The sequence below is a fragment of the Mytilus trossulus genome, chromosome 9, assembly GCF_036588685.1.
Source record: "Mytilus trossulus isolate FHL-02 chromosome 9, PNRI_Mtr1.1.1.hap1, whole genome shotgun sequence".
Taxonomy (NCBI): Eukaryota; Metazoa; Mollusca; class Bivalvia; order Mytilida; family Mytilidae; genus Mytilus; species Mytilus trossulus.
Window position 1 is genome coordinate 50,218,719 of NC_086381.1, and position 10,060 is coordinate 50,228,778.

Below are 10,060 nucleotides of genomic sequence, written 5' to 3' on the forward strand. Positions count from 1 at the left end.
CAATGTGCATGTTGTGATAGTATCGTATATTGGAAAATTATACCCTAACAGGACCGAAGATCAACACTAAGTCATGAATATGAATCATCGCACCTCTTTTTACTAACATGTCATACATGGGTTGAAATCTCATAAACATGTTTAACCCCGCCGCAATTTTGCGCCTGTCCCAAGTCAGGAGCCTCTGGCCGTTGTTAGTCTTGTATATTTTTAATTTTAGTTTCTTGTGTATAATTCGGAGATTAGTATGACGTCCATTATCACTGTACTGGTATACATATTTTTTAAAGAACCAGCTGAAGGACACCTACGGTTGCGGGAGTTTCTCGCTATACATGAAGACCCATTGGTGGCCTTCGGCTGTTGTCTGCTCTATGGTCCGGTTGTTGTCGGTTTGACACATTCCCCATTTCCTTTTCTCAATTTTATGTGTAACATGAAAGCAAGTTATTCTGCTCACTGAATATGAAAAGGGAACATTATTTCGTTATTATATAACTTTGCTATTATCTTTTATTTTAGAGGGGCCTAGGTGGCCGGGTGGTCTAAGTTATTACTACTTTAATCATAAGTCAGAAAATTTTGAGGTTGGAGCTCACTTGTGAGTTCGAACCCCGCTCGTGAGGGTACACTCGACTCCAAACTTTATTGACTAGGATTATAAGTTTTTCTATCGACGGTATGTGGTTTTCTCTGGGCACTCCGGCTTCCCACACTAATAAAAACTGGCCGCCACGAAAAAGCCCAAATGCGGCGCTTAAAATTTGCGTTCAAACACCAAAAATCAAATCAAATCTTTTATTTTAAAGATACATGTTTAATAATTTGTATATAAACCTCATGCTTCACCAATGTTGTGTCAGAGGGTAACTTTGTTGCTATTGTTTGCTGTATACCATTGTATTCAAAAAAGTTATTGGAATAAAACTGGTCTTGTCTATTAGAAAAGAAGACATTATTTGTCACCAGATTTTCAGTTGAGCGTAATATCAACTGATGTATTTAAAATTTGCTTTTCATTACCTAGCGGATATGCAATAATTGATGTATTGTAAAAGGATTGAAGGAAGCATGCAACACAGTATGTGCTCCATATTTCATTGAAAATAAATGTTATTTGTATCGATTTGATGGAGAATATTTGTTAATAATAAATGGATTTCTCAGTTCACGAGAAAAGACGATAAAGTAAATAATTTTATCTATTTGGTTTCATTGATATTACATTTGTAACAGTAAAATCAAATATACTGATCTACAAACTGGGTTAATGTAATCGACTTATTATTCGACTATACAGACAGATGTAAAACAATACTTTTAAATAAAGTCCCATTTTGCTTTAGTTTCATTACTACTGTATAATATTCGTGCAATACATCAGTATATAATCGATTTTTGATCAAGTCTGAACGAGAGGGTGACATCCAAAAAAAGTGTCACCCGCTCAGCCATGTGATAGAGTAAATTATCACCCAATCAAAATATGGCAATTTAACGTGAAGTATAAATATCTATAATACTAAAATTACGAGGTCCAATTTGTCAGCCGTCATCACGTAAAAACGACGAATCAAAGTGAATTCAACTTTATATAAAACTAATATAGTACAAAGATGTAGATTAAAAATTACACCACTCCGGCCCTTTTGTTTTCCACGTAATTATTGCCAATAATTAAGAAGTTCCGAGTCGAGTCCGATAACGATATCAATAGTATATTCACCTGTTACCTATTACCTAAATGTACGTTCCGCATCTGACAGGCGCACCACCAAATGGTGTATTCAGGATTAATATGCTATTAATATTAATACACGGGTCATAATCACAGGATTGACAGTTACTAAATTGTCAAATTGATACCTTTTGTAGTATTTTAATCAGTAAGACTTTCTAAGATAACAATACGAATACTAAAAATCTGGACTAAAAATAAGGTACAGTTTTCAATTTGTTAGCGGGCATGACATAAAACAGCGGAACTTTATTTATAACTAATATAGGACAATGCTGTTGATTAAAAAATACTCCATTCCAGGACCTTTTGTTTTCCAAACAATTGATATTACCAATAATTGATAAGTTCCAGTTCGACGGGTTCAAACAGAAAGATTTGAAAGCAGAGAAAACTGTGTATCTTATAATCGGCATGACTTTATCAGATGACAATACTAATATTAAAATAAGGCTTGCGCATAGTTATATACTTTAATTCAGTCACGGTCCCCGCGATATCACGGGTGTGTTCTAGTATTTATTAAAGTTATGTACACCAGTATGTAAATACATACTACGTGTATTTGTTTATAACTATACACGTGTTGAAAGTCCCCATTCATCTAAATCCACACAATCCGTCAGAGACCATATAAGTTATTCCTCTTAGCTCACAAAATATCTATCCCTCTTAGTCCAAAAAAGGCCGCATCCCTATTAGTCCACAAAGGGTCACACCCTACTAGTCCACAAAAAGACCAATCCCTCTTAGCTCAAATGATTCCAAATCCCTATTATCCTCTAAAAATGAGGGGGCGGGGGAAGAAATAAGAAAAATCACCAGTCCTTGAGGGATCAATCCATCCAGTAGCCGTTACATTTTAACTAAATTTAAAGATGAATCAAGTTGTAACACACGCAAAGAGTCAATAATCTACGAACACTTTCAAAATGATCTCAAAATGTTACTTGGCCGTTAACCCTTTTTTTAACATGGTAATAGTCCTGTATAGAAGAATCTTGACTTATTCAGGAAACAGTCGTAATGATTTTAGTAAGATCTAATCGATTAATGTCAGACATCGCGGAATCTATCAAATTAATCATGTAAAACTGTTTGAAATACACAGGGAAAAGAATCATTAAACGATTTTCTAAGGAGTTTTAATTTGTTTTTGGCACTAACACGTTAAAGTGTCAAAACGTCTAAAATAGATGACTTGAATATTAGCTTTCGAAGGTCGGTCGGTTTCTTTTAAAGAAGAGCCACGTGTTATAGTACTTAATGAATACTAGTACTATGTAAAAAATATCCACTCAAAATTGCCGGTGACAAAAGATTTTATTCAATATTATTTATTGAAAAATACATGGGACAAACCGAGGTCCTTTGGTATAAGGATTTAAAAGTACTATATCCAGAAAAGAAGATTTGGTATGATTGCTAATGAAACAACTCTCCATAGAAAACAGGCCCTTTAAAATATTTGTTCATAATTTAAAACTCCTTCCAAAAAAACCCTGAGTAAAATGAAATGCCACTCTGGTCACTTTTAGAAAAGAACCTTATATTTGTGGTTCTGTTATTCTGTTATTATGAATATACCCTACACTGTAATTTTGACAATCTTAGGTGTTGTATTTGCTTTTCAAAGAAGCTGACATTGGGGGATGGACCGCGGAGATGGTACAAAGTAAACTGTGCCACACACCACATAAATAAAATTGATAACTAAACACAATGTAGGAATACATTTAGCAATATTACTTATAAATGTATATTAAATCGTCAATATAAGTCGAAAAATATATTATCAAAAGGACTGAAATTTGTGAGCACATATATACATAACAATTATATTCCTAATACAGTCACTTTTAGATAACATGTAATTTAACTAAAGAAAATCATTTTAAAATTAAATTTTGAAATACTTTTTTAAATATTTGATTGACTTATCCCACTTGAAAAGAATTGCTGTACCTATTGACAAGGGTACACGGCCAAGTTGTGATTTTTTTCTCAAAAAAAGCTCAAAAATCATACGTTACAATAATATTTCAAAAGATTGGTTTTTTTTTTCAATTATAACATACGTAATTATTAAAAAAAAAAGTTACGTTCTTGCATTTCAAATTCAAGAAATACAATATAAATTGAAAAAGACGGGGAAAAAATACATAGTTTACCATATGCTGAATCTTGTTGCACCAAGAAGAATATTTATTATTATTATTTAATCTTGATGAATTCAGCTGAAGTTAAATTGATGTTTGTAATCAACAGCACTTAGCTTGGGTGAAGACTTGTATAGAAAGGTGTCAGCTTGGTATTGTCAAAGTAATCACATGTATGATACAGGTATTTCATATTATTTATCGCGTTAATTACATTAACACATAATATTATGCACTGGCTTCGGCAATCAATGTTGCTCAAATTGGTAAATTGATAAACAAATTGGTTATTATGGCTTATTATTAAATTGTATCTTTAAACAATAAAAGCTTAGATTGTTTTGATAAGTAATTTGTTAACGCTATGAGTGCTCTTAACATCAGGTATATATACTGCCCATGACACTGTTCGCTCATTCTCAGTTTTTCTCTCAACATTTCACATCTGACAATATTCTCTCAATATGAGTCTTGTGACAGTACAGAAACCAGTTAAGATGTCTTTCAGCATTGACGAGCTAGCGAAGAGTAGTAGGGTTAACAGTTTAGATCATACTAAACATGTCGGCAGCATATACGCTAAATTCCAGAGCATCGTCAGATTTCAGCAAGAGAATACGCCAGTGAAGTTACAAGCCACTGTCCAACCAATGACCAGTACTCCTATTTCGTTACCGCTCGCAAATTCAAACATAGAGCGACAACTCAAAAGAAAAAGGGAAAACGACTCAATTTATTCAGCAGATAGCAGTCTTGAATCATCTGAAACCAAATCAACAGACAGTCTTTCGTCAATCTCAGACGACACGACTGAAATACAAGACAAACCAAGTAAAAAGGCAAGATGTATGTTTACGTCAAAACAGATTACAGAATTAGAACAATGTTTCTTAACGAACAGATTTCTGCCTATAGAAGACAGACCAATATTGGCTAAAAGACTGAAGCTTAGTCAACAACAAGTTAAAACATGGTTCCAGAATCGTCGAATGAAAGAAAAACGCCTACAAAAACTTGGAACAACAACAGAATGGCAGAAGATGGCACAAGGTACACAGTTCATTTCTAAGACAGCACAGTTTCCACCACATGAGACCGGATGTCAGCCCCATACACTTCCAGGCTACTTCCAACACCAGTACCCAGGATCACCATTAACACAGATTTATGATCCGATGTCACTTATGTATGGATACGGTCTAATGTCGCCCGTTATGCATCCAGAGTACAGTCGACAGGTTTACAATGGACTATCTCCTCAGCCAATAGATCAACACAGAATGTGATGAAACAATTAAAACAATCATATGTGATATATGTGACTTAACTTACTGTTGATGTGTGAAATGCTTGTTTTTATTTATTTTTGTTATGAATATTGTTGATATGTTATTGTTATGGTATAAATATGAAATACTGCACTGACTTTGTATTGGTTTTTTTTAAAGATGATTTTATATGCTGTACTTTATTACTTTGACTTTTCATAAAAATTAACACATTCATATCAAAATACAACATGAACATTTCCAAACGTTTAAAGACCAATAATCTTTTCAAACGCGATAGCCTGTCATAATATCATAATCCATGAGCTTCATCCGGTTTCACTTTTGGTATTTGTCAGTTAATCTCTTCACTGCTATAATTTTTGTATAGCTTAAATGTATTTTGGTTTTGGCAAGGAATGGTGATCAGATAAACCCAGCACCATTACATCACTAGCATACAATTCAAATATCAAATTCATCTTGTTAAACCGTAACGATTGTTGTGGGGCTATAAACCGAGGGAAGAGCTTGTAATGCCTTATTGACTGAAACTGAACAATGATATGAATGTATACGTCAATACGTTAATAAACATAATGATATGTGGGGTATACGTCAAAACAGGTTATAAACAAAATAGGATGTGGCTTAACGTCAATACAGTTTATAAACATAATGAGATCCGGGGTATTCGTCAATATAATTAATAAACAGAATGAGATGTGGGGTATACGTCAATAAGGTTTATGAACAAAAGAGATGTGGGATATACGTCAAAACATTTAATAAACAGAATGAGATATGGGGGATACGTCAATACAGTTAATAAACAGAATGAGATGTGGGGTATACGTCAATACAGTTAATAAACAGAATGAAATGTGAGCTATACGTCAATACAATTGATAAACAGAATGAGATGCGGGGTATACGTCAATACAGTTAATAAACAGAATGAAATGTGAGCTATACGTCAATACAATTGATAAACAGAATGAGATGCGGGGTATACGTCAATACAGGTAATAAATTCTGTTTGCTAACTGTATTGACGTATACCCCACATCTCATTCTGTTTATTACCTGTATTGACGTATACCCCACATCTCATTCTGTTTGTTAACTGTATTGACGTATACCCCACATCTCATTCTGTTTATTATCTGTATTGGCGTATACCCCACATCTCATTCTGTTTATTACCTGTATTGACGTATACCCCGCATCTCATTCTGTTTATCAATTGTATTGACGTATAGCTCACATTTCATTCTGTTTATTAACTGTATTGACGTATACCCCGCATCTCATTCTGTTTATCAATTGTATTGACGTATAGCTCACATTTCATTCTGTTTATTAACTGTATTGACGTATACCCCACATCTCATTCTGTTTATTAACTGTATTGACGTATAACCCACATCTCCTTCTGTTTATCAACTGTATTGACGTATACCCCACATCCCATTTTGTTTATTACCTGTATTGACGTATACCCCACATCTCATTCTGTTTGTTAACTGTATTGACGTATACCCCACATCTCATTCTGTTTATTACCTGTATTGACGTATACCCCACATCTCATTCTGTTTGTTAACTGTATTGACGTATACCCCACATCTCATTCTGTTTATTAACTGTATTGGCGTATACCCCACATCTCATTCTGTTTATTACCTGTATTGACTTATACCCCAAATCTTTTCATAAACCTCACTGACGTATACCCCACATCTCATTATGTTTATTAGCTGTATTGACGTATACCCCACATCTCATTCTGTTTATTAACTGTTTTGACGTATAACCCACATCTCATTCTGTTTATTAACTGTTTTGACGTATAACCCACATCTGATGTGGGGTATACGTCAATACAGGTAATAAACAAAATGGGATGTGGGGTATACGTCAATACAGTTGATAAACAGAAGGAGATGTGGGTTATACGTCAATACAGTTAATAAACAGAATGAGATGTGGGGTATACGTCAATACAGTTAATAAACAGAATGAAATGTGAGCTATACGTCAATACAATTGATAAACAGAATGAGATGCGGGGTATACGTCAATACAGTTAATAAACAGAATGAAATGTGAGCTATACGTCAATACAGTTGATAAACGGAATGAGATGTGGGTTATACGTCAATACAGTTAATAAACAGAATGAGATGTGGGTTATACGTCAATACAGCTAATAAACATAATGAGATGTGGGTTATACGTCAATACAGTTAACAAACAGAATGAGATGTGGGGTATACGTCAATACAGCTAATAAACATAATGAGATGTGGGGTATACGTCAATACAGTTAATAAACAGAATGAAATGTGAGCTATACGTCAATACAATTGATAAACAGAATGAGATGCGGGGTATACGTCAATACAGTTAATAAACAGAATGAAATGTGAGGTATACGTCAATACAGTTAATAAACAGAATGAAATGTGAGGTTTACGTCAATACAGTTAATAAACAGAATGAGATGCGGGGTATACGTCAATACAGTTAATAAACAGAATGAAATGTGAGCTATACGTCAATACAATTGATAAACAGAATGAGATGCGGGGTATACGTCAATACAGGTAATAAACAGAATGAGATGTGGGGTATACGTCAATACAGTTAATAAACAGAATGAAATGTGAGGTATACGTCAATACAGTTAATAAACAGAATGAAATGTGAGCTATACGTCAATACAGTTAATAAACAGAATGAAATGTGAGCTATACGTCAATACAGTTGATAAACAGAATGAGATGTGGGTTATACGTCAATACAGTTAACAAACAGAATGAGATGTGGGGTATACGTCAATACAGCTAACAAACATGATGAGATGTGAGGTATACGTCAATACAGTTAATAAACAGAATGAAATGTGAGGTATACGTCAATACAGTTAATAAACAGAATGAAATGTGAGGTATACGTCAATACAGTTAATAAACAGAATGAAATGTGAGCTATACGTCAATACAGTTAATAAACAGAATGAAATGTGAGCTATACGTCAATACAGTTGATAAACAGAATGAGATGTGGGTTATACGTCAATACAGTTAATAAACAGAATGAAATGTGAGCTATACGTCAATACAGTTGATAAACAGAATGAGATGTGGGTTATACGTCAATACAGTTAATAAACAGAATGAGATGTGGGTTATACGTCAATACAGTTAATAAACAGAATGAAATGTGAGCTATACGTCAATACAGTTGATAAACAGAATGAGATGCGGGGTATACGTCAATACAGTTAATAAACAGAATGAAATGTGAGCTATACGTCAATACAGTTGATAAACAGAATGAGATGTGGGTTATACGTCAATACAGTTATTAAACAGAATGAGATGTGGGTTATACGTCAATACAGTTAATAAACAGAATGAAATGTGAGCTATACGTCAATACAGTTGATAAACAGAATGAGATGTGGGTTATACGTCAATACAGTTAATAAACAGAATGAAATGTGAGCTATACGTCAATACAGTTGATAAACAGAATGAGATGTGGGTTATACGTCAATACAGTTAATAAACAGAATGAGATGTGGGTTATACGTCAATACAGTTAATAAACAGAATGAAATGTGAGCTATACGTCAATACAGTTGATAAACAGAATGAGATGCGGGGTATACGTCAATACAGTTAATAAACAGAATGAAATGTGAGCTATACGTCAATACAGTTGATAAACAGAATGAGATGTGGGTTATACATCAATACAGTTAATAAACAGAATGAGATGTGGGTTATACGTCAATACAGCTAATAAACATAATGAGATGTGGGGTATACGTCAATACAGGTAATAAACATAATGAGATGTGAGGTGTACGTCAATACAGTTAATAAACAGAATGAGATGTGGGGTATACGTCAATACAGTTAATAAACAGAATGAAATGTGAGCTATACGTCAATACATTTAATAAACAGAATGAGATGTGGGGTATACGTCAATTCAGTAAATAAACAAAATGAGATATGGGGTATAAGTCAATAAGGTTTATGAACAAAAGAGATGTGATTTATATGTCAATACAGTTTATAAACAGAATGAGATGTGGGATATACGTCAAAACAGGTAATAAACAAAATGGGATGTGGGGTATACGTCAATGAGGTTTATGAACAAAATAGATGTGAGGTGTACGTCAATACAGTTAATTAACAGAATGAGATGTGGGGTAAACGTCAAAACAGTTTATAAACAGAATGAGACGTGAGGTATACGCCAAGATCAATAAAAAGAGATTTGGGGTATACGTCAATACAGTTGTTTATGATCAAAGAGAGATGTGGGGTATACGTCAATACAGTTTATGATCAAAAGATATGTGGGGTATACGTCAATACAGTTGTTAATGATTAAAAAGAGATGTGGGGTATACATCAATTAGGTTTTTATGATAAAAAAAAAGATGTGGGGTATACGTCAATAAGGTGTTTATGATAATAAAAAAAAGAGATGTGGGGTATACGTCAATACAGTTTATGATCAAAAGAGATGTTGGGTATACGTCAATAATGTTTAGGTTCAAAGAGTGGTGTGGGGTATACGTCAATAATGTTTAGCCTGTAATCCAGTGATTGTCGTTTGTATATGTTTTACATACTTGTTTTTCGTTTATTTTTTACTTAAATAAGGCCGTTAGTTTTCTCGTTTGAATTGTTTTACATTGTCCTATCGGGGTCTTTTATAGCTGACTATGTGGTATGGGCTTTGCTCATTGTTGAAGGCCGTCAACCTATAGTTGTTAATGTTTGTGTCATTTTGGTCTTTTGTGAATAGTTGTCTCATTGGCAATCATATCACATCTTCTTTATATCTTACTAGATTACACCCGTGAT

The 10,060-nt window shown here is 33.7% G+C and overlaps 1 protein-coding gene across 1 annotated transcript; it reads left to right on the forward strand.

Annotated features, from left to right (window-relative positions):
- The first annotated feature begins 4,331 nt into the window (after positions 1 to 4,331).
- On the forward strand, positions 4,332 to 5,183 carry LOC134684720 (homeobox protein vent1-like). The gene has a single exon (XM_063544026.1). The coding sequence runs from the start codon at positions 4,362 to 4,364 to the stop codon at positions 5,181 to 5,183; it is 822 nt and encodes a 273-aa protein (XP_063400096.1). The 5' UTR covers positions 4,332 to 4,361.
- The last annotated feature ends 4,877 nt before the right edge of the window (positions 5,184 to 10,060 follow it).

Bases quoted from the DNA above. Each gene is read 5' to 3' on its own strand.
- LOC134684720 (XM_063544026.1), top strand. From the start codon at position 4,362: ATGAGTCTTGTGACAGTACAGAAACCAGTTAAGATGTCTTTCAGCATT.